Raw genomic sequence first — 25805 nt, forward strand, 5'->3', positions numbered from 1 at the left:
TGGCCCAGTTCTTAAAATCTCCAGGGCGATGTTTTCATATTTGGCCACAGACATGGTTTGGAGGATAAGCTTGATGGCTTGAATTGGGTCTTTGAGGTGAACTCTGATTACTTATGGGGACTCAGAGGTGCGAGGCGTCAGGGCGAGTGGAAATGACAGGCAGATGCAGTCCCTGGGTGTCCACCCTGTGATGTGGTCATTAAACCAGAATGGACCAGCAAGAGAGGCAGGCAGCCCATGCAAAGCTGGCTCCTCTCCCAGACCCCGCAGGCCTTCAGGCTCTCACAGAGACCCTCCTGGGCCCCGAGGACCCCCACCTGGTGGGTCTGTGCCTGCCGCTTCCTGGACACCTGCTCTGATCTCCCATGTCTATGCTCCCAAACCTCCATTCGGTTCCCAAAGGCTAAGGAGAAATAGCCCCGCTCGAGGCACTGTGAGTCATGACAATTGACTAGGGTGACTCATCGAGAGATGGAGAAATTCTCCCTGAAAACCAGGTTGTATCCGCCTGAGCTGGACATCAGGTGCAGTCAAGACTGGAGTGGGCTCTTTAAGGGAAGTCAATGTGCATCCCGAGGCTCAGGGCCCCGCCAGGCTCTTGGTGTGCCCACCCACGGTGCCAACCCCAGGCAGGTTATTCAACTCCTCTGAGGCTCGGTTGTAAACCAGGCATTCTTGAGAGGATGAAACAGGAGGAGCATGTAAGCACTTAGCCCAAGACACAGCAGTGCCAGGAAACAGCAGCCGTGGGCCCTGACCCCTGCACACGCCACAGTGACACCCACTCCCTGTGCCCCTGCCCCAGGGTAGGAAGAGCTCTCACCTGGCCAGGCTCTCAGATGCCTTGCCCAACACCAAGAGGCTTCCTGTCTCTGTGGGGGGCACTCCTGCACGGGAACCTCAGAGGCGATGAAAGCAAGTGACAATGTGTACGGAGACGGGGCCGGGGCAGGGCCGCTGAAAACAGAAGCCCCCGGGTGCAATGAGCTCCCTTCTGGGTCAATCTGCAGACAGTGGTCCACGCACTGCCATCTGGAGCACAACTGGAGCCTCAGCAAGGCCACCCTTCCCACGGGGCAGAGAGGGAAGGTGGAGGGCTAGCAGGGCGCAGGTGGCTCCTGTTTCTTCCAAGGCCCTCACGTGGGCCCTCCCTGCTGGGCTTCTCCTGGCAAGAAGGAGCCAAACACCCTTCCCCGTGGGGAACCACGTCTCCAGAGGGAGGGCCACTGTCAGAGTGAAGGCACTCCTGGTCCCACAGACGGGCTTCCCTCACTGACCATCTCCTTGTCCCCATCTGGCAACCACTTGGCACGCCCTTTGCCTCAGATGCTTAAACACACCAGCTTGCTTCACCTGCACAGAGACCAGCCTGGTTTCCAAACGGAAGGCAGTCGAGAGGTGGGGGTTCTGATCCCACAGCCCCTCACTTACTTTGAGACCAAGGGCAAGGTCTGAAAGGTCCACATCTCACTGGGAAGCAAGGGACCAGATGCCCCGTAGAAGGATGCTGTGAGCACTGGAGATCACTCCCTTGCCTGAGTTGGAGATGAAACCTGCAAAGAACCCAGCTAAGGCCAGCCACAGGGCGGACGCTAAATGGAGCTGTTATTTAATGATGTGACATTTAATCATGCCCTTTGGTGGCCAGTTTGAGTTTCTAATAATGCAGCCACAGCCAAGTGTCCTGATCATAGGATCATGGAAAGTTGGAGTGGGAAAGATCTCAAGGACTTGAGGTCACCTTCTTCATTTTACAGATTAAGAAAACTGAGCTCAGATAAACTGTATCCTGGCCCTGCCCAGATGAGGGGCAGAAGCAAGGTGGCCACCCATGCCTCATCCATCCTCCTGTCCCGTGGGGCATGATCACGTGGGCAGGACCCAAGGTAAGGGGATTAGTTTGTAAAATGTAGGTTTCCAGGAGGAAAAATCAGGTCTTTATTTACAGCCAGAGGTCTCATCTATTATTTCATGTGTTTTTTTGGCACCTTTCACAGCATCTGTGGGCACTGTGCAGAGGAGCCAAACAAGAGACTTTCCTCTCTCTCCTGCGGTTCCCAGAAGGAAGAAGCCGCCTTCTCCTCTGGACACCTCTACAAGCAAGCACAGCCGCCTCCTCAATCTGCATAATGTCACATGCAGTCCGCAGACGGGACAGCAGACTTTTCCAGCGAGTGCAGTGAATCGAATGGGTCTTTGTACAGCCCAAGCCAGGGGGGCTTCAGGCAGACACAGTCCCGGCTGTTAATTCCCCCTATTGTATATTCCGCAGACACGTGGCTTCACTGTGGTTTTCCAAGGAGGAAAAGCATAAAGTCAAACTCCAACTGCTGTGATCAAAAGTTCCACGGGGCTGTGACTCATGGCCATTACGGCTCCCACTTCCGGCGGGCTTCTCTCTTATTCCTCCATGATGCTCTGTCTTTCAGAAACTGCCATCGAAGCAAGAGGCAGGCGTGTTGTGCGTGTGTTTGTGTCTTTAAGAATGGAGACTGTTCTTTGCTTTGTTGAAAAAGAAGTCAGGCAGAAGGAACAAAGGCCGAACAAGAGAACAGAAGTGGCGAACCATCCCCAGAAGCAGTCAGGATGCACGACTGGAAATCCTGGAGGACACACATGTGCCCGCAGCAGCGGCCTGGACACTGGTGCTTGGGGTGGACCCTACACTGTGATGTGCCTTCATTTTTTTTCTAAAGTATCTCACACATTTATAGGCATGAACTTATTACACCCACAAAAAAGGATCATTTAGTCTTTTCTTTTTTTTTTTTTTTGGAGAGTGGAGGTAATTAGGTTTATCTATTTATTTATTACTTTTGGCGGAGGTATGGGGGATTGAACCCAGGACCTCGTGCATTCTAAGCATGCACTCTACCACTGAGCTATACCCTCCCCCCAGGATCATTTATTCTTAATCACACATTTGACCTAAGGATTACAATGTGTTTGTCACTCAGCCACTTTCCATTAAAACCTCAGGGCGAATTTCTTTACAATATTATAAGAAATAAAATTTTCATATGCATTATTATATGAAAGATGTAAAACACTCAGAAACGTAAGCAGCCCTTCCTGCTTCTTCCCCACCTTAAAATCAATAATTACCCTTAAAATTCCAATAATTACCCTCTCAAGAGCTCAACACCAAGGCTAGCTGTGCAGAATCAGACACTACTAAATCATAAACTGTCAAAAAGGGGAAGGATGTGAAAACTGCACTTACCAGATACCAGCAAAGGTGACTCTCCCTCCGTCCCCCGCATCGGGGGCATGTCTGCGTAGCAACAAAGCCCCAGCAGTGTCTACCCGAAAACACGACCAGCTTGAAGCCAGAGCCGGCAGAAAGAATTCCACCCATTTCTTTCTAAAACCAACATTAAGGTCAAAACGGTTTTTTATTTCACTCTGGCCAGGGCGAGAGTCCAGATGGAGGCCTGGACCCCTGGTCTGTCTCACCTGGGGCAGCCTCGTGCACAGGTGTGTGGACAAGCCACCTATAAGTCCCCGCCCCATCCTCGGTTCCTCCTTCACTGAAGGGCGCAAACACAGGCACGGTCAGCCTTGGGAGGGTGGGCCCAGGAGGTGGCTGTTCCCAGGCACCTCACTGCCAAGGGCTGCAGCCTGAGGAAGCCAGAACGCGGCACTCTGAAGTTCCGGGACTAGATCAGGCTGTCTGGGTCTGAAGACGGCACCACCTGGCCCCCTGACTGGCCTGCGGGGCCATTTCTGGGACCACATGGTCCCGTGACCAGCCTGTGGGGCCATTTCCGGCAGTCCCCATCTCCTTCCAGGCCTCACGTTACACTTTCATGTTCGAGGTGGTCGCATCCCTGCTGGTGTGACTGGAGTGCGCACACAGAGAACTCCAGCCAGGTGTGCAGGCTGGAGCCTGGGGACCAAGATCTGCCCCATCCTCCCCCACCCCCAACCCCAGGGGTCACCCCATCTGAAAGGTACATAAAGGTTAGTATTTTAAGCCACACTAGGGGAGAAAGGATGTAGGAAAATAAGAAATCAGATAATTTGAAGTTAATGAGGAATAAATAAACGAGTCATCCTTGCACGGATTCAGCCATCTGTCACTTTACCTTCTTGACCATTTACTAAATACCCCCAAGCCCACGGGGGCTGTGTTCTTTAATAAAAGTGCAGATTTACATGGCGATTCATAACTAATGCTCTTCTGGGAGTAGGGACCAAATATTTGAATCCAAGATTGCACCAGAAAATTCCAATACCCACTGCCCCTCTCAAGCCCAGTTCTGAGTCCGAGAGGCACCCAGAGCTAAATGAGTGGTTTCCCAGAGGCCTCCCCTAAATTCTGCAGAGCGAACACAAAGAACCCACCGTATCTCTGCACAAAATATACAGCCCAGAGTGACAGGCTCCAGCAGCTGGCAACAACCTAAGGAGCTCCCACGACAGCCCCTGGGGTGGGTGTCCTCCTCCAGTGGGGCCCAGAGGAGCTGCTGTGAGTGGCATCGGGGCTCAGCCTCAGGGCTGCTCCCAGGCCTTCCCCAGGGGCACCTGACCCTTGGTTACCTGGTTCTTCCGGGGGAGGCTGTGCGCTGACCTCAGGTTCTGGAATGACTTCGGAGGGTGGCGGGGGTGGGGCTGGTGGAGCTTTGACAGGGGTCGTTGACTCCGGAGTCTCAAATGCTTCTTCAGAGTCAGAACTCCTGATGGAGAAAGAGAGGGGAGAAGCACAGGTTAGACAGGGGCCAGGGCTGCATTTGCTCCGGGGGACCAGGGGCCAATGCCTGGGAGCAATGCGCAGCCTAATGACCCCTCCCGGGACTGGTGGAGCCAGGCCCACCGCCCAATTAGTCGGCAGGAGGCCCGCTGCAAGGAAAGTCATTTCTCAGCGTGACTCCCAGGAGTGAATCTCATTATCACCAGCTTTGTGCCCAAATGATAGATTCTTTGAACTCAGCTCTACTCGAAAGACATATTTCTGGCCTTAATGGCAAACACAAACAGTGGGATCTTTTGATCTTGGAATCTTGGCATGCGTTACGCAGCATCAGTTCAGTCAAACTGATATGGAAGAATTCCCGGGGACTGTGGTTCCAACACATCCAGAGGATCTCCGCCCCAAGAAACAAAATCTCATTCGACCTCTGTCTCCCTCACCCCATCAATCTCTCCCACTGCCCCGCCTTCCAAGCATTTCTCATAACTTACTATAGACTTACTCACTTTCTAATCATATTATCTTTCTCCTCTATTGAGCTGAAAAGGCCAAGAGGGCAGCCTTTTTGTTTTGTTTTGTTCTTTTGTTTATCACTGCATCCTCAAGCCTAAACCAGGAGGCGGTGAATAAATATCTATTAAGTGAATGAATGAATGAAAGCTGGCAAGCCAGCTGGAGGTTGGGACTGGGCTAAGCCAGACTAAGACACAAAGCACAGCCCGCTGATCCCTATGCTGTGAAAATGGCCCTTGCTGGTCTGCCACAATGTCTGCTCTCAGGAAAGATTCTTCACCCTGAGAAATGAGCCAAAACTCCACCCAGAGGACGTCACACCTAGGAACAAGGGGTAGCCGCTCACCAAACTAAAGCCTTATCCCGGGCTCTAGAAAACCCAGAGCAGACAGCCCTTCTCCATCACCCTGCTTCCACCAAGGACTCAATTTCAGGCCAGAAGGGATGAGGCGTCCCCACATCACTGAGCCAGGCATGTGTCCTCAGGCTGGAGGACAGCTCTTCACTTGCTCAGGACACCCAGGGTCCACAGTCCTGGCCCCACCTCACTCGGAGGATGCCGGCGTGCAAGAAGCAGCAGCATCACCTGGGCTGATTCCCACCTCGGGATGTTGTAACTAGACCAAAATGCCATTTATTTATTCGCAACAAGGAAGGTAATTATCAAGAAGGTGGATACTCAGAATTGCGGCTGGCACAAGGGACCCAGAGGGGAATTTAGCAGGAAACATAATCAGAGGGTGATGCATCAGGTGTGTATAGTATAGAATGTGAAAAGCACTGAGTGCTGAGCTCCCACGAGGGTCAAAGGACCAGTGTCCTCTGCTGAAGTCAGCATCTTCTAAAGACCATCTGCCAGCTAGCGGAAGGCACCGGTACCAACCAAACCCTCCACAGTCAGCCAGGACAGGAAAAAAGAGCCACTTGGTGAGCTCTCCTTCAGAAAATCTACATCGATGTTTTCATAACTTGTTTGTTGGAGACTCACTTTATCTGAGCCAAAGATCCCTAACCCTCATCCTTCTAAGACCCTGGTTCCTCCAGCCAGCCACAAAGCCCTCAGGACACAAAGGAAAGAACAGAAACATCAGAGCTGCTTTGGATGGGATGCAATGAGCTGAAGCCTTCATACTATCAAATTTCACAAGTAAAAACTTGGTTCATGCAAACACAATAGGAGCCATATCAACTTTTACAAACACACATTCATATTTAAGGACTCAGCTTTTGTAGAGGAGAATTTCAGATCCTCGCCTGGACAACAACAAATCTAGGTGCCTGAAGTTTTGCAGAGTCAAAAACCAAGGAAGTTACACAATTAAGCATCAAAGAGGAATAAGAGTTTGGGCCCACCTGGTGGGCCCTGGGTGTCGCCCTGGCCCCCAGCCTTGCACACGCCAGGGGCACCGTTGACGAGACACATGGGGACAACTTGCCTCTTGCCCGAGTTTTCTTGAAGGACCTGCAGACTGGAGTCTCCACTGCCCGTCACCGTTGTCCACATCCACCGGGCCCATTCCACCGGGGGCCACGTCTGCCAGAAGGCAAAAGCCATCTCCACTGAAGAACAGCTTCTGTCCCCCAAATTCCCAACCCTAATTCCCTTGCTGGTATCTGTGGGGTCTGAGTCTCTTTAAGACGCCGCGAAAAAGTTAGTCGCGTCACCAGCCACAGATGCCGTGAGCTTCTCCAGCTTCCAGCAAAGACACGGAGGGAGAGGCTTTGTGCTCCTTCCGTGGTTTCTGCATCCCTGGGCCCTGGCAATGTGTGGCTTTAGAGCACAAAGAGCCCCTGATCTTTCCCAACAGCACAAGAAAGCAACAGGCAGGGCCGGACGCTGGTGGATTCAAGCTGCTGAATGCCAATGAGGTCTCCCCTGCTGCAGCTGCCCAGCCCGCACACCTGCTCAGAAGGGACCACCATTCACCGCTGCCCTGTGTGGAGGCAGTGTGGTGGGGAGTAGAGGGTACCCCAAGCCCCTGTGTGACTCCTTGCCTTGTTTACCATGAACTATTTCTGCATCAAAACACCAGATGCTACCAAGGACCCCTGGAAAGGCACGCACTTCCGGAGCTGCCTGTGGTGTTTTCATATCTTCACACCCTCTCCCAGGAGCAGAGAGCAAGTTAATTAGAGGAGGCTGACGGCAGCTTTTTTAATTAGCTCTTTTTTCCCTATTCAGTTTCTCAGGGGGCTCAAAAACATTCCTAAGAGCAGGGATTTCTGTAGTCCACCCACAAAGAGCCTGGCCATAAAAATAAAGCAGCATTTCAGAGTCCCAATCCATAAAAGCAGTTCCTATCGGCTGTTCAATTATGTTTTTTTTCAACTAGAAGAAACTAAAGTACAAGAAATTATTCTGCAAAGGCTCTGCACATTTTCAAAATGAAAAAGAAACTAATTTAATTTGCCACGAAGCTGCATCAGAAAGAGAAATGTGCCATTACAGTCTACTAAAATGTTTCTAAACTATAGGAGAATATATTTAGCAGGATATGCATATGTTATGTTCGCCATATAAGTAAATGTGCAAATATATGCAAATACAATAAGATATATGCATTTCCATAATGCAATGATATACCTCATAATAGCCAGGCATGAAATACTAATGACTTTTAATTCCCAGCATGAAAAGCATTCTAATAGCTATCTCATGCTGAACTTTTTGTTGTGTGTCAGGCACTAAACTAGGCCATTTGTACACTTCTCTATTATCTACAAAAATATCCTGCTGGAGAGCAGGCCCATTTTACAGATAACACAACTATGGCTTAGGGAGGCAAATTCCTCTGCCTGAGGCCACCTAATTAATAAGCTAGGGAAGGCAGGGTTCCCATCTAGAACTGTCTGCCTCTAAAATCAGTGCTCATCTGACTACATCAATGGCTTCCAAACTTTTTTAGCAACAGAACTATTTTTTCCCCAATGAATCTAACATGAAATTCCTATGCAGAGAGAAAAGTAGTATTTCATTTATTTTGTTAGCTCAGTTTACAATATATTCTTACTATGAAGTCTATCGTTGAGAACAATTAAGTCATTTTGATGAACCTGAAAATCTGACAAGCGGGGTTGGGGATGCCAACTGCAGCACTGTACCTGCTGATTTCTCTCCTGGTTGCACATTATTAGGAAAAGTCCCCATCCGTAAGGATGAGCAATTACAAACAGCACCTGTTTTTAACAGCTTGTCCTGTGATCGTGGGACGTTCTTTAATAAGGCGGATAGGGCAAGAGAGCTACCTAACTGGGCAAAACCGGATTAATCTCTCAGCACAAGGCCATATGCTGGTGGTGTCCAGCGCCACACCGCATGCGTGTCCAGAAGAGAAGGAAGGATGGAAATGTGTGGCCAAGTGTGGACAGACTGCGCTGGCTGCTGAAATCTGAGTCTGCCAAGCTTTCCCTGTGTGTTAGTAAGGCTTAAAAGCATTTTTTTCAAATATTTCCTTAGATTTTGGAGCATCGCTATAGCGCTCTGAAGCCCCACCGAGCACAGTTTGAAAACCTCCGCTCTACACAATGACAATCCAGTCCCTCCATAGATGGCACGTTGGGTCAAAACGGAGTATTTTGTGGAAACTGTCCCCAGAGCAAGACAGTTAGCTGGCAAAATGGAGAGCCCTCTGGGCTATTAACCTATATTTTTGGTTTGGTTTAAATATGTCTGTGTTTTACTTCTATAAACTACAACCACCGAGAGGATCAGATCAGCACTCACAATACAAATACATAATATAACATAACACAATAAAGTTAGTATAATATATAGAATGTTGTAAAGTTAGTATAATATAATTAACGTATTATATACACACATACATGTATCACAATTATACGTGAGTGTGTACCTATAAATCAAACATCATCAGAATCTCTTAATAAAGCAGAGCTATAAATGCAGTTTCCAGCATATTATTAAACGGTTACATTTTGCTTAAGTTTTACTAGAGACAATTTAAGGGTTTGGGAGAATAAATTTCAGAGGCCATAGAATCTTCAAACTTTGAAGCGGGAAGAAAAATTAGAGACTATTTCCTACTCCAACACACTTTTCACGTCTATTTAAACAGGTGAGGAAACGGAGGCCTGGAGAGCTGACCTGACTTCCCCAGGTCACGGGCTCTTTCATGGCAGAACCGCGGCTGGACGTCCCAGAGGACCGGGCTTGCCTTCATGAGACACTGCCTCCAAATAGGAGCTTCTTTCCCTAAATATAATGCTCCTCCCACCCAGGCAATCTGAAGTTACTTACACTTAAAGGTTACCTGATTATCCAGACAGTTTGTGCTTAAGCATTGCTAAAGAGGAAAGGGTATCGCCACACTCAGATCTATTTCTAGAGCAATTCCTCAGAATTCCAGTTTGCAGTTCCCACAACCAAAGTGATCCAGGGGCACAGGTCCTTGCCACCACCCACCAGGGTTGAAAGCACACAGTGTGGGCACTCTGGTGGCAGGGGCTCCCGTGACACGAGCCCCACCCTCGAGCTCCTTGTGAAGGGACCACGGAGAGAGAGAGAGAGAGAGAGAGAGAGAGGCATGAGAGCGCCTCCTCCCTGCCCTTGAAGACAAATGCAGGGAAAGGCAGAGCACTGGCCCAAAGCCCCGAGTCAGGAAGGAGGGCTTGCATCCTCCAGGCCAGGGGACCATCTGCCGTCCCGAAGACAGAGGGACACCTTCCAGAAATGAGTCTGATCTCTCAGCGGATCAGATCAGCTCATTCATCTCTGCATCTCTTGTAAGAGTTGGATGGATATGTGCATGAGCGGACATCTTTGACATTGCTGTGCACTAAATTCTTTGTATCAGAATATTCCGACTTAGACAGCTTTATCAAGAAACACACACTCACACACACACACACACAAGCACACACTTCCCTCCTGCCTAAAACAACTTGGCCAGATGGGTCATTTTTTCAGGCTGGCTGAAAAAGGTCTTTCACTTTATTTTTTTAATATTATTTTTTATTGACGTGGAGTCGATTTACAATGTTAGTTTCAGGTGTACAGCAAAGCGATTCAGATATACATACTTTTTATCAGATTCTTTTCCATTATATGTTATTGAAGAAATTGAATATAGTTCCCTGTGCTATACAGTAGGCCCCTGTTGTTTATCTATTTTATATATAGGAGTGTGCATCTGTTAATCCCAAACTCCTCATTTATCCAGCCCTTTCCCCTTTGGTAACCATAGTTTGTTTTCTACGTCCGTGAGCTTATTTTTGGTTTGTAAATTAAATTTGTATCTTTTTTTTAGATTCCACATATAAGTGATATCATATATTTGTCTTTCTCTGTTCCTCCTGGATATAGAAAAGGAATTTGCTGAGCAATATCACTCCTCCACATACAGGTAACAGAGAACGTGATTTCAACACAATCAAAGGCTGAGATGCTTCTTAGACCGTCAGATGCTGAGGAGCCCACGGTCAGGTTCTGTCTCCCATGAACACAAAGCTAGCTCTGGCGAGCCAGGTGGCTAGGATTTTCCAGCCTGAAACTCTAGGGAAAACCAAGGGAGATGCTGACGCACTTATCTTCAGACTCCCAGCGCCTAGCGTCTGCTGGGTAATAAGGCAGGTCCCTTATTTTCAGATTCAAATAGCTATCGCTTGGTGGCTACGTTGAGATGTCAGCAGGGTTCAAAGGGGCACTGCAATCAACACTCAGGCTGCCTCTGGGTTGGGCTGCAGCCCTAGTGACAGAAGTACAATGGGAAAGGGGAGGGGTATACACGGACTGAGGAGCCCCACAGACCTGGTGACGGCCAGCTGCAAACTGATTATGAAAGAAACAGGAACCGAGTCGATAACTAAGGTAAAAGTGGAATTTACAGAAAGGCTATGGTGGCTGAGGAGTCAGATCTGAAGAGACTGCTAGGAGCATCCCACTGGCCCACCTTGGGTCGTTTGCCCATCTTTTAGCTGGAAGAGGGCGGGGAGCCCAAAAAAATAAGCGACCCATCCAGACCCAATGGAATGGAGGAGACAGACTGTCCCCCAAAGAAATAAGGAGTTGGAAGTAATGGTAGTCGTCCACAAGCGCCCACTACAGTGTAACTACAGCTCCGTCTCTCACTGGAACCGTGTGACCTTAGGCAAGACACCTGACCTCCCATGCCCTTGGACTGATTGTCCAATAAGTGGGGATAATAACTGTAGAGATAATGCATCCCCCTTATTACTGCAGCTCTGACTCTGCCCTTGGCCTCCAAGCATTCGGGAAAACGCAATTCGCTAGCAAGTTGAGTCTTCTATCTTATTTGGTTGAAGCTACTGAGCTGGGAGTGACAGAGCATCTGGAGGCTGCTACACACAGTGTGGGATGGCCGTCTTGCCAGGCGGTCTGTGGACACAAGTGCATCCAAAAGCATGTGGACATTCTCAGAGTCACACCTTCTTTTGAGGTGCACACAACCCAGGTTCGCCAGGGACAGGGGAGAAGGCTTGGTGTGCACATGTGTGGGTGTGTACGCATGTGACCGATGAAACATTCCCCCCGCCCCAACACACACACACATACAGTTAGTTTCGAAATTGACTTAATTGCAGAGACACCAGACACTCAGCAAAAGAGAAGCAACTCTAGTGGCCACGGGCCTCACTGCAGGCAGTGAAGAATCAACACTGAATGGGCTCTGGGCTGACAGTTCCATAGATTTGTAACTGGATCCTGTTATGCCTTCTTGGGGAAATGCCAGACTGAATCAAGTCTCAGGAGAAATACAGAGAAAAGGCATTCAGATGGCCCTTCTATTCCCTTGCCTTCATACACTGATACCCCTGAAATTTCATCTTTGTTGCCTAACTCCTTGCTTGAGTAACTCCAATTGGAATCTTTTAAGCTCAGATTCTTAAAAATCTAACTGGAAATAAGATATTATGGATGTTACAAAAAAAAAAAAAAGGACTTAAAAAATACGGAGGAGCTTCTGACAGGCTGTCATTAAAAGTCCTTTTCCTTTTTCCAGGGAGAACTCCAGAACACCCTATCTCGTCAGAAGCCATTCAACAAGCAAACAGTGTCCTCACCCGGCTGAGACACAACCTGTATCCAGGGAAACACAAAACTGTCTCTGTTCAACCAAGTCATGTGACCCAGAGCTTGCACTAAAGATCCTGCACGTTACTCAAAACAAAACAAAAACCCTCTCCTGGTCTTGTATGAAACACTTATCATATATTATTCTAATACGTTTGTGCGATGGATTGAATATGTGTCCCCCCCAAATTCGTGAGGAAATCTCATTCCCAAGGTGATGATATTAGGAGCTGGGGCCTTTAGAAGGTGATTAGGACATGAGGGTGGAGCCCACATAAGTAGGATTAGTGCCCTTATAAACAGGACCCCAGAGAGCTCCCTTGCCCCTTCTGACACGTGAGGACACAGGGAGGAGGCGGCCGTCTATGAACCAGGAAGCAAGCCTTCACCAGATCGTCCAAGCCTTCACCCAATCGTCCATGCCTTGATCTTGGACTTCCCAGCCTCCAGAACTGTGAGGAGTACATGTTTGTTGTTTAAGCCTCCTAGGCTACATGGTAATTTGTTACAGCAGTCCAGACAGGCTAAGCCAGTTTGAAATCAAAACAAATTAGACAGGGAAGGGTGATGTTAAAGGCAGATAAATAGACAGCATCTATAAAGACTAAGTGATAAGGAGACAGAAAAACAACAGGAGAGGATGCAAAAACTCAAAAAAAGCAGCAATGTGTGGTCAACCACTAGGACTTCCCCTATCACCTGGCAAGTAACAGACCCTCCCTCAGAGCCACATGCTGTTTATGAGGGTGGGTGGGTTTGTGTGTGTAGTCCAGAGAGCTCCAAGTTAAGTGATGAGTAGAAAAAAAATCAGATTAAAGAATGTATATATAGTATGAGCTTATTTTGGATACAATAATTACATATAAACATAAACAAACACAGAGAAACACATACACACATTACATACACATATATACCTATGTAGAGATGGAAATATATACACGTAGAGGCAACATGTGTTGTTTTTGTAATCAAAAAAAGATATTTCAACACGGTGCATGTTTGGCTTGGTACAGGGAAGGATGCAGACCCAAACAGGGCAGAGCCCAACCACACTGCTGGAAATGCCAGGGGACTTCCCAGATCCCTTGAGCATATTCTCCCAAATCTCATCCAGTTCCTGGACACAAGGAATAGAGCACAGCTGGGATCTAATTAGCTGGATCATGTCCAGCGTGACACAGTATAAGGGAAGCAGTCGACAAGGATTTTGGGAAAAGCAGAATGGCAGCAAGAATGTAGCCACCCCTCTGCACAGTCCAGGACAGACACGCCCATGCGGGGCCAGCCCCCTCCAGGCTTTACCAGCAGGGCTGCAGTGGGGCCACTCTGCGGTACTCTCACAGCCAGCAAGAAGCATCCACCTGCCTCTGAGGCTCATCTTCCACACTCAACGAGCATTATTCTGATTTTAAGCTGGTTTTCCAGGCAGGTACCTGGGTCCCAGGATGGGGCTGCCCTATCCAGGGACTGTGAAGCCCACAGCTGCTCACCTCAGCTGACATTTTACAACTAGTACCTCAGAGCTTCCTCACCCCCTCTCATGTGACCTGCAGAACAGGCGAGGCACATGGATTTCACTCCATGACAATTTCAGCAGGACGGGTCCCGTGTCGGGCACCTGGGCAGCTGAGTCAGACAGATCAGCTCCCCACTCTCAAGGAGCTTGTGTCCTCCTGGGTCCTGAGGATGAGAACCCAGAGTCAGGTGGCTCAGCAATCTGCCGAGGGCTCAGAGCCAAGATCAGAGCACGTGACTCCTGTCTTGTCCTAACCCAAGTACAAGGACCATCCTCCACCACATCCTAGAGGTTCCTGTACGCTGACAGTCTGGACTCCTCATTTGCAAATCAGTCTCTGGCACATCTGGGTGCCATCAATTTCCCAGTGCATCCTTACCTCCAAAGAGGAGTTTCTAATCAAATGGAGTTTCTAATCTGGATCCATGGCCGCCCGAAAGGGGACACTCAACCTGTGGAAGTCTAAGCACCCTTCTGGCCATGGCATCCCGACTACAGCGGCTTGAGGTTCTTGGCCCCTGCAGGGAGTGACGAGGGGAGGCTGTGGGCCACCAGACCTCTGGAGTCAGGAAAGTGGCCTCTGCAGGGGGTCAGGTCAGCCCCCGAAGTCTGCTACCCTCACTGACTCACATCCTGGGCAAAGGGCAGTATCATCACAAGTGGGACTGAAGCGCTGACGTCTCAGAGCAGACTCCTTCAAAGAGGCCACGGGATTGCTGCTCAGCAGAAGGCAGGGGCAGCTCTGGTGTTAGAATCCTGGCTCCCAAGTTCTTTAGAGCCAAAGTGTCTGTCAGACCAAGTGTCTATCTGTCTGTCTGTCTCAGTGCATTTATCTCTGTATGTCTCTGTCTCTAAGAATTTGCCTCCCTCCCCTCCTGTGTGTGTCTCCCCAACCCTTGCTTCTCTCTCTGTTTGTCTATCTCCTCCATCACTCCCCTCTCTGGTTAAAACGAGGTAAGGCACAATGGAGGCTGCCCTGATAACCTGAATCCTGCACTTTCCATCAGTAATTAAAGCTCATGCGTTTTGACTTTATAATTCTACCTTTAAAGTGCTCCTTTAAAGCTTTGCAAATTATTATTAATGATAGTAAGTGGATAAAGGACTTAAGGGCTCCTACTGTATCATGCATTAACATCCCTATACTTATCTCTTGTAATGGTTCCTTCAGTGTAAATAAATTACTGAGTCACGCTGAGAAGTCATTGTTCTTAACAGATATATATGCCCCTCACATGTAGATTTCAACCAGCTTGCTAAAACCTGAGCATCCCAGAAAACATGGTGAGTTCCTTGCAAGATCCAAGCAGCTGGGATTATTAATCACAGCATCACACTGAAACCCAGCAGGAACCTGTGGTTTCTTGTTTGTAGAAAACGGCTTTCTTCTCCTAGGCCTTCCCTGAGTTCCAAACAGCAGACTCAAGTAGTTACTAATTAGGAAGTGAGGGAATGCAGAAACAAAGGAAGAGCAATCAAAAAACAATAGTTCAATGATAAAAAGGAGTCCTAGTTCCTCCTCAAGGGATACATCCTTGTACCTCCTTGTACGTAACAATTGGACACACCTTTGAGTTACTCTGCAGGAACTAAGACCTTCACCCAGGTGGAGGATGCTGACTATATGATGAGCATACACACACAGACCCCAGACTGGCTGGAACCAGAAGGTTGACCACTGAGATTCCCAAAGCATCACCCTGTTAACTCACCACCAACCAATCGGAAGAATATCCACGAGCTGTTCAGGCACCTTGCAACCCTCACTCCAAATATTGCCTTTAAAAACCCTTCTCAGAAAGCCATCGAGGAGTTCAGGTCTTTTGAGCATGAGTTGACCATTCTCCTTGCTTGGCACCCTGCAAATAAATGCCATACTTTCCTTCACAACAACCCAGTGTCAGTAGATCAGCTTTGCTGTGAAGCAGGTAATCAGACTCAAGTTCGGTTCAGAAATAACACCCTCCTCCTGGAAAGAACACTGACCTTGAGTGAGGCTTCTGGAGACCTGAGACTTTTGACAACTGAGAACGGGCTCCCAGAGTAGTTTAGTTTTTGCTGTATTTCACTTATGTGAGCCACACGTCCAACAGCCACTCTCTACTAATCAGAAAGACGAATTCTCCAGAAAACCTCTTTCCCAGCCCTGCTAAATGAATGACAACTTGCGGACCACTGTGGGTCTCAATGAGCCTCGATCATGCTGCTGCACAAAGAAACAAGATGTACAAACTTGGACTCAGGATGGGGTGGCCCGAATTCTTTTGTAAAAAGCCTGACATTTAGAAAGCTTTAAAAGCTCATTTTCTACCACTGTCTGCAAACAGTGCTTCTGTACAATAAAGAAAGAGGAGGATTTGAATCTTTTGTCTCTTTCTTTCCCATTTCTTTATGTGATAAAAAGGAAAAGAACAGCTTGTAAACAGCATGCCAGTTGCAAAGAATAAGTATTGTTCAACGCCTTGAAAACGTGCTTTTTCCCTTAAGGCACTGCCTGCTTCACTGTATTATCACGCCCTTCTCTCATACATAATGCAGCGATGTTAACTCAGTCTTTGACCCAATTATTAAAAATTCTGAACTGACAAAATCTAAATAAAAGCACTTTGTCTGTGTATAGTATATGAATTTATAATTCTGATCGTTTTGTAGGTGAACACAGCGCAACACTCACCAAATACAAAAACAAGCATCAACGGGTCAGGTTCCAAAATGCATGCCCTACCATTTGCGAGGCGAGCGACTTGGGACAGTTTCTGTAACATCCCTGGGCTTCAGTTTCCTTGTCTACGCAGTGTGAGCAGTAGCAGGTAACAGGTGGTGGTGCCACCAGCCATATGGGGTTGCTTTGAGAAGTGAGTTTATACCTGGTAAGTACCATGCACAATTCCAGGCAGTTAAAAGGCATTTACTTTCTCCGGTCCTTAGAGTGTTAAAATTCTACAACCGAGACTACTGTATCCCTCACCTAAACATAATCAGAGAAACACTAAGCATAGTCAACTTTCTTTAAAGCCCCCTTGCAGTCAGGGGACAGCTGTCCCAATGTTTCCTGAGTTTACAAAGCCAAGAGGAAAGAATGTGATTTTCTCACTCTTCCCACACAGCCAACACCAACCCCTACCCCGACATGGACTGCTAAAATAGCTGTGGGCGAGGGTTTGTAAAATTAAGCAATAAACTTCACTCGAATATTTACTGAATTAATTCACAGCCACTCGGAGAGAAACTGTAACCAGTAAAACAGAAGAAGTGCTGACATGGTATGTTTCAGGCTCCGGGATGCACTTGGAGTTTCTCTCTCTTGCGTTCCCTATGAAGGAAGGCTTCTCAGAGACAGACTTGAAGAAGGAAGAAGGAATCACAGAACCAGGGAAAGAACGTTCCAGGCAGAGAGAACCAGGAGAGCAGCGCCCTGCGGTGAGATGGGGCTCTCCAAGTGCAAGGAGTGGGCGTGAGGCGCCCGGGGAGAGCACCGAGGGCGGGAGGAGAAAGCTTGCCTCGAGGAGCTGGACCATCGGCGGAGGCTTCTACCTGGGGCGAGGACCCACCCTGATTTAGGTTTTAAAAGGTCATTCTGACTGCTCGGAGAACAGCAGCAGGGGCAGAGTGGGGTGGTGGGATGATGAGATCAGCAAGGGGATATTAGTATCCAGAAGAAGGAAGATGAGGCTCAGACTAGACGGCATGGGACCGAGGTGGTGAGAAGCGGCCAGATCTGAGGTACATGTGGGAGGTTAAGGAGCCGGCTGTCAGGGACGGAGGTGAGACTCCAAGAGCGCTTTCAAAAAGTTCTGGCTAGAAGCATTTATTTTCACGTGCGCTGTAGTTAATACAAGGAACAAAATAGTTTCCCCTGACTCCAAGAGACTCTGAATCATCTTTTACACCAGCGGATTTAATAATAACAGAAACATCGGAGTCATAATCAGTGGTTTAAATATGACAAGGCTGATACGTAACCTCAGATTTTTAATTCCAGATAACAAAGCTCCGAAGAGCAGATACTATTTCCCACATCAAACAGGCAAACCCTCAAGGTTAAAGGATTTGTGACAATCCAGTCGGGTTAAAACAGACTTAGAGCCTATCTCCTTGCCAACAAATGACTCAATTTTATGATAAAAGGAACCGAAGACGGTACAAATCCGACAGCAGTCACCTGGCTGTTTCTGTTTGCCTTGCCTTCAAGCCCAGGGACTTATCAGCAGGCTCCAGGCTCCTCCCTCGTTTTTAGGGCAAGATGTTAAAGGCCAGCTTTGTGTTTGGTTTCTCAAATCTCTCGCACTTGAAAGTTTTACATTATCTCAGGGTTCCTGCTATTTAAAAGCCGTCCTTCTGGTTTCAGCAGGAAATCTTAATGTAAATTGAATTAAGCAATTAGGGGCTCATCCCTTTATTTGTCACAGGATGTGGGGATGGACTGAGCATTAGAAATAAGAAAAGGAAAGAATTGGGGATTTCACCTAAGTTTTGTCTCACAAAACTGGGGGAAGGGTGGTAACGGTACAGGCACACGCTCTATCTAGCGTGAATGGAGAATCTGATACATTTTGCCCAAAATTAAGGGAGAAAAGCTCTGATTCCTGACATTTCCACATTGCACTTCCTTCAAAAGCCAACACCAGAGGGTTGCTCGGCTCCAGTGATATGATCCACGTGACCACTGAGAGAAGTGGTCAGCTCAAGGTCAGCTCAAGTTCAGACTCCTGGATGAAAATGTCAACCAAATCCTCACTCCACAGCCTCTGAACTTAAGTAAATAGAAGTCGTAGAACAAAGACATCAGGGACAGAAAAAGAGCACTTCCGCCAAAGAATGCAAAAATACTCAGATACGGAAAAATAATCAGACACCTGCTAAGCACCGTTTCAAGTCGGAGGCCCCACAAACCCTCAATTTCCCCGTTATACACTATTTTCACCGCAGGCCTTGGAAACAATGCCTTAGAATGAGGCAGAAGGAGAGAGGGAAGGGGAAGGTATGTGTCACTCCAAGCAAGGGACTCCATGGCACAAACACTTGACTCTGATGCTCATCTGAGGATGCCCAGAGGCGAGCTCATCCATCCTGTCCTGGTGTACCCAGTGCTCTCCACCTTAGATTCTTCCAAGTCCCAGACAAGAGAAGATGCAGACCAGACACGTGGACACATGGTCAACGCGGGTCTTGGGGAAACTCTCAAAGACATGGAATGCTGCTCCATCATTTCCTCGCCCTCACTGAAGGCCGAGATCTGCATCCCAGGGCCCAGGACGCCCATGTGCACATCCAGAAGATGTGGGCTCCCTGCAGGCTGGGTACACCTGCCGCATCACCTTGGCCCCTGATTCTTCATGTGTAACCATCACTCTGCCACTCCAGTCCCTTCTATCTTTCAATCAATATCATTGATTTTCATCTCCTATTTCATGTTTTACCAATAAAAAGTTACATGTGGGTATGGGGAGATATTTCCCGGGGATTTGGCAATCCATCTTTCCTTGAGATTTGGGCAACCCACCCCATCTCCAGGAAGGTCTGTATCCAATCACCCCCACACCTCTGGTCCCTTCCACCCACCACCACAGGCATTTAAGCCCTGAGTTTTAGAAGGGGTGAGCACATTTCTAGAGGTGGGAGAAAGTCAGTACCCAGAAAACTACAAATATCATGTCACATCATGTCATAGCATGACATGTGTCTGAGCACAGACTGGGAAATGTAACACGCAAACCCACGAGAGCGAGCACCGAGAACAGAACAGCAGTATTAAAGTACTCCCTTCTGCGCAGGCGGGTTCTGAGGTTTAGCACGGTCTTTTCCACTTGGCAGGCACCAAGGGGTTCTCCTGTTGTTAGAAACAGTTCAGACCAGTGATACTGATGTACCTGTTCCACAATGTCTTAGCATTTGAGGGCCTTCTTCACCAGACTTCAGAGAAATTATGCAATATTCCAACAAACAAAAAACCAAGAACACTTCATGTATCATTTCTTCACAGATACTATTTTTCATGCGCAGAATTCTGTAACAGAGGAGGAAGGGGTGTTAACCCCATTTCATGGATGTCATAACTGAGGCTCTGAAAGCTGACGGTCTGAGAGCGCAGACTGAGCCTGCAATGCCTCGTGCCCAGGAATCCAGGACAGGTTTGCACTGCTGCCATGGTCCACTAACAATTCCTTAAGGTAGTATTTGTTAAGAACTTTGCACTATTCTTGACAGTAGAGATGGGGGCTTAGCGCTGAGCTGGGCACACTCTTCCCTCTTCATCTTGGGAGTGGCTGGGTCAGTTCCTCAGGAAAACCGCCTAGTCTCAACGTCACCGGCCTCTCTGGTCCACGTGAAATACACAGGTCACAGGCATGGACCCATTCCACCAGCCAGAAAGACAAAGAGGAAATGGAGGACTTTCAGTCAAGAGAAAGAACCCTCACATAGTCCACTGAGGCCACGGGCAGGGCCAGGTGACAGGGACAGACTCACATAGGGAGGGCAGACGAGAGAGAGAGAGAAAGAGAGAGAGAAAGAGAGAGAGAGGAGAGGGTCGGGGGAGGAGGGCAGGCAGAGAAGTGCTCTGCTGGCCACAGCCTCCGTGCACCCCCTCCCCACTGTCCTGTCTCTGGGAGCAGGTGGCTGGTGACTGCAGGGCAGTGACTCAATTCCGTAGTGGCTTTGGGGCCTGGGGGCAGCCCCAGGACTGTGCATTCGGGTGGGTGGTTAAGAGCTACGCCCCAGAAAGGAGCCAGTGTCCACGGCGCGTGGTCCACGGAGCCAGCTGGGACGCACTCTTCCCTTATCGGTGACCTGAACGGTTGGACGTGAGGGAGGTGAGAACAAACACGTCTCCACTTCTGAGGTCCTGCTTCCCCATCCTCACAGACAGCGCCCTGAGGCACCAGCTTCCACTAGGTACGCCTTGCCCTTCTTACCTGACGCTTTTTCCCACTGACCCCCCACCTCTGTCTGTGTCCAGAACCATCGGCAGCAAGGCTTTGGGGAAAACATGGATGGAAGCTGCCACCTCACACAACCACACTCCTCCTGCTCCTCGGCTATCCCGGGGCCTCGAGTCATTCTCAGGTCTGGCCCTGGAACCTAAACACCCTTACTACCGGTGCCCATACACCCCAGAACTGTCCCAGGAGCAGGCCCGCCTCCCACGACACCCCTATTAGGGCCCGAGACACAGGCTGAGCCATTGAAGGTCAGTTCATAGGTTGACCGAGGACCAGAGCCCAGAGCACCGCCTCTCCCCTCCATCTCCTCACCTCCCAGCTCGGTCCACGCAGGTAGCACCAGACGCCACGCACAAAACCCCCAGCTGCTAAAAGCCCATTCAAGGCATCAGGAGGTTAGAGAAGAGCCTCAGGAGGAACTGACCCGCTATAGATCAAAGAAGGTGATTCTAAAAGCCACAAACTCTAATGCTTTAAGTTTTTCAGGGTTTTTTATTTTCAGGTTTTTTTGGGTGGGGGGGGTGTCTCTTTTTCGAAGCCATCCCAACAACCACCACCGGTCAACCACAGGAGACACTTTCCCTCTTCTTTAAGTCAGTCTGAAGTTTCCGCTTTTCACTTGCAAGCAAAGGTGACTAGCTGAGGCCACAGGAAAAGCCCTTCTGAGGAAGGGACACGTTCAGGCTGGAAAGTCGAAAGGTTGGACCTGACCCTTGCACCACCTACCCCCCGCCTCCAGCTGCTTCTCTTGTGTCCTGTGGGCACTGGTGCCTTTCCCTTCTCCCCCAGGAGACTGAGGCGGGGAGTGATGGCCTCGCCCCTCAGCAGCCCTTCCCTCAAGGAAAGTGTCTCCGGGTCGATCTTTCTCCCCTTGAGCATTAAAGGAAATGAACACAGTCACAGGATCCTTTCTGAACAAAGCTGAGCCAGAGAAATTCCCCGCGTGACCTACATGTGTGCAGATGTTCTGCCTAAAGTCAAGCCAGCTTCTCTTGCCTTCTTCCTGGAGGGAAAATACTTGCAGACCGCGTTAGGCGTGTCCCTTTAAAGCAGAACAATGAACAGTTAGCAAGTTCCACTAGGGCCTTGATAAAGGCAAAGAGCAGTAATTCTCAAATGCTGGAGGCCCCTCGGATCCAGGCGGCTTCTGAAGTCCCCGCGACCCAGACCTGATCCCCGTTAAAGATGGTGTCACACAGTGGAGGGGCTGGAGGGACAGCAGGAAGCACGGCTCCTCCCAGGCGGGCAGCAGCCAACAGGGTGGTAAATCTGTGTGATGTTCTCCCCAGCATCGACAAAGAGCAGCTGGGTTTTTAATAAATGTCGAGCTCCAACCTAGACAAACTTCAGCCACCTCCCACCTGGAAAAACAGAGTAAACACCCACTTCCCTTGGAAACTGACCTCTAGAACATCCTCCCCGAGGTGATGGAAGGAATCAGAAAAGACAAAGACACTATATGGCAGAGACAGAAGCTAAGACTCAAGGGAGGGCCTGGATGGACCAGGGGCCTTGTCACTCATTTTTATCCCCAAATAAACTATCCACTCCATTTCCTCAAGGGGGAGAGGATTGCAGTCTAGGCTATTTCACTGCCCTGGGAGGAAGCCTCCGATTTAAGCTTACCAAATGATAAGAGTATATCTAAATATATTTTTTTGCAAATTGAAAGTTAAAGGGAGAGATTAAAATGACTACCTGACTCAGGCTGAGTCATGACTAGCAGGAAGGCCTGAGTGATACTTCACAAATGATGTGCTTATGGGAGTTAAAACTATCTGTTAAGAAAAAGCCCTCCGTGGGATCTAAGGTCCTAAGATTTCCAGCTCTAAAATTCTCAGGCTCTGGAACTCCACAAACACTTTGAAGGGAATGTGGGTGGGATGCTGATGGCAAGGCCCAGCAGGTGGCCGGAGCTGCCAGCCTCATACGGACACAGGGCCGCTAGGACCTGCCTCTTAGCAGAGCCGGAGCAAACCCTGGGCAGAAGGGCCGCCCCTATCCCTGCCTCCAACTCCCCAACCCCCCTCCCCTGTTCAGAGCCAGGAGCTGCTGTGGCTTCCATTTAAGGAGAAAGCAGAAGAAACAGTGAAAGCAGTAAACCCAGAGCCAAGAACCTTTCTAAATAAGGAGGGTTGGCAGGTATAGAAGCTGCGGGAAGTCCACCTCACCAACAGGTCATTTATTGCACAGTCGTGGGATGCGTTGTGCAGAAGGCCTACCTTCCCAGTCCCAGGAGCTGCTGTCCTTTGCAAGGGCAAAGAATGAGACAACAAAGGTAATTAGCTGCTCACAGTCCTGCCCCAGCCTCCTCATGAGCCTCTGGACCACCTGCAGCGCTGCCCCATCCACCTAGCGAGGGGCAGCCTCCTCAGGGAAGAGTCGACGGAGGCAGGGAAGAGGAACCAGCTGAGAGATGGACAGAGGAGCCAGGGTAGCAGAGCACACGGGTTTGGGAGAAAACAGACAGGCATCTAAGAGGAGACGTCCAGAGGAGAGGGAGCAGGGCTGAGGTGCATGAGAAGGGAGAGGCTCCAATTGTCAACTGAGTGACCTGCAGCCTGCAGTGCATTCTGTGACTCTGCCTGAGCACTGAGGCAGGAACCTGCTGCCTGTAACCTGGGGCACTGGCAGGATCCTGAGATGCCATGCGGTGGCGACAGGCAGGCCAAGTGCTGAACTGGCCGTCTGTGTCCCTGGGTCACATACTCCCGTCAGGCCCACAGAACCTTAATGCTCAAGGTCCAGCAGAGCCTCTCCCTGCTCCTTCAAGTCCCCGACTGAGGAGACACCTTAGCACAGCTCAGTGTGGAGCAGATGTGCCTACGATTCTTTTTAGTAACACATTCATTCATTTGTTCCCGCATCCATTCATTCAACAGATTATTTACTGAGCACCTACTATGTGTCAGGCACTGGCATACACAAGTAGAATGTCCTCATGTTGCTCACTTTCTGATGAGAACAGTAAAAGAGGCAAATAAGTCCAAATTGTGCTGTGTTTCACAAAGAACTCACACAAAAGAATGATATACTGAACTGTGATGTCCAATACAGCAGCCACTGCCATATGTGGCTGTTTTAATTACAATTAAATAAAATTAAAGATTCAGCTTCTGGGATGTAAAATCCACATGTTGTGTGCTCAACAGCCACATGTGGCTAGTGACTACCATTCAGGATAATGCAGATTATAAAATCTTTCCATCATTGCAGAAGGTTCTATTGGAGAGCACTGGAGAGTAATGGCAGGATAACCTGCAGAGCATCAAAGCTGGAGAAGGATCCGGCCATGCCAGCAGGGGGCAGAATGCCTTCTGGACAGCTTACAGCACGTGCAAAGGCTCAGGGGCAGGTGAGAACTGCACGCTCAAAGAACAGGCTGGTAACCAGTGTGTCTGCGGACCCTGACAGGAGGTTTGGATTTTCAACTAAAAGCAAAGGGAAGCAGATATACGAAAGAAAAGAGAGAATCTGAATTGTTTTAGGAAGACAGAGGTGAGGGAAAAGAAGACAAGATCTCACCACCAGGCTTCTGGTTGAGCAGCTGGGGGTGAGGTACCACGTGCTGAGATGGGGAACCAGCGTGGGGACTGGGTTACAGTCTATATGCTTTTTCTGGTGTTGACATAAGGAAGGTCATCAGTTCTATTTTGGACACACGGCCTGAGTGCTCTGTGAGAAACCCAAAAGGGGATACAGAGTAAGCAGTTGGATAAGTATGATGCTCAGAGCAGAGAGAAGGATATGAATTGGGGCCTTCTCGGTGCGTAATGGTATTTAAATCCATGAGCATGGAAGAGATGTCTTAGGGAAAGAGAAACAAAGAAGGGGGCTCCGGCTGAAGACTTGAGGGCCCTTGTGTTGATAACTGACCATGAGGTCGTGAGGGGAGGGGACCATGAGGTCCAAGCCTGGTATGATCACAGGCCAACAAAGTGCAACTCACTGCCTGTTTTTGTAGATAAAGTTTCACCAGGACACTGATTTACTGACTCACTGTCCACGGCTGCTTTCACACTGTCACAGCGGAACACGGCTGCTGCAAGAGACCACACAGCCTGGAAAGCCTAACATCTTTACTCTCTAGTCCTTCACAGAAAAAGTTTGCCAACCCCTTGATTTAAGCCATGCAGTGGCCTCAGTCTCCTCACCTATAAAATGGGGGCTAGACGTGCCTGACTCATGTAGGAGTAATGGCTATGTTTCTATAATGGAAAACACCTGAGTGTCTCCTCAGCAAAGCTAAGACGAAGAGGTTTTCATCTCTCATCCTTGACACCGCAGCATCCAGCTCTAATTCCACGTTTGGCGAAAGCAAACAGCACCCGCCTGCTCTCCAGAAACAGCTGCTAAAGTGAATTTGCAAATATAAACAGAAACAATGCCATCCAAGCTACCGCTTCCAACACAGAATGGACGTATATGAGCAGTTCTGAGTCAGTTCTTTGTGTCCCTCAGACGCCTGTCCAACCCAAAACAAAAGCATGAGTCCAGGAACAATTGGTTTTCATGGAACAATTGTTTACAAGGCCTAAGTCCTCATCATTAATCTTAGAGGGGAAGGATGGAATCGGCCAACATCCTTTGCTCACCCCAGAAAGCTGCCCCAGCCCAGGCAATCCATCTGGCAAGGAGAGCCAATCATATTTCAGGGAAAGTCGTTCCTAGGCAACCAAAACTACAGCCACAGAAGCAGGCTGTAGACGGCAGAAAGCAACACGAAGACATGGGCAGAAGGGTCGAGGGGGAGAGAATCCCCTGACCTGGGTGTAATGCTTGCCCACAGTCATTTAATCAATCTCCCGGTCCTTGCTGCTCCCCTGACCATCAGCAGGTGCCCTGTCCCAGTGCCCCAGCAGAAAGGGGTGGCATGACCCCTTCGACAACTGGCAGCTACCTGGAAGGCCTCGAATACACACCAGGTTTGCCGACACAGACCTTCGACTTCCCCATCTCAAAATATGAAAAATAAATATCTGTTGTTTAAGGTCCCCCATCGATGGTATTTTTGTTACAGCAACCTGAACTAAGACAGCACCTTTGGGACTCAGGCAGCTTCCAATCTACAGGTAACTTGGCAGCTTA

At 48.9% G+C, this 25805-nt stretch overlaps 1 protein-coding gene across 14 annotated transcripts in view; it reads right to left on the minus strand.

The window, feature by feature from the left end:
• TACC2 (transforming acidic coiled-coil containing protein 2) overlaps window positions 1-25805 on the minus strand; it is a 196543-nt gene that overhangs the window by 40050 nt on the left and 130688 nt on the right. For all 14 annotated transcript variants that reach the window (XM_074373514.1, XM_074373513.1, XM_010969896.3 and 11 more), the window contains one exon: window positions 4543-4679. In XM_074373514.1, the coding sequence (XP_074229615.1) occupies window positions 4543-4679 (137 nt within the window). The remainder of the gene's footprint in view (window positions 1-4542; window positions 4680-25805) is intronic.

The sequence above is a fragment of the Camelus bactrianus genome, chromosome 11, assembly GCF_048773025.1.
Source record: "Camelus bactrianus isolate YW-2024 breed Bactrian camel chromosome 11, ASM4877302v1, whole genome shotgun sequence".
NCBI lineage: Eukaryota > Metazoa > Chordata > Mammalia > Artiodactyla > Camelidae > Camelus > Camelus bactrianus.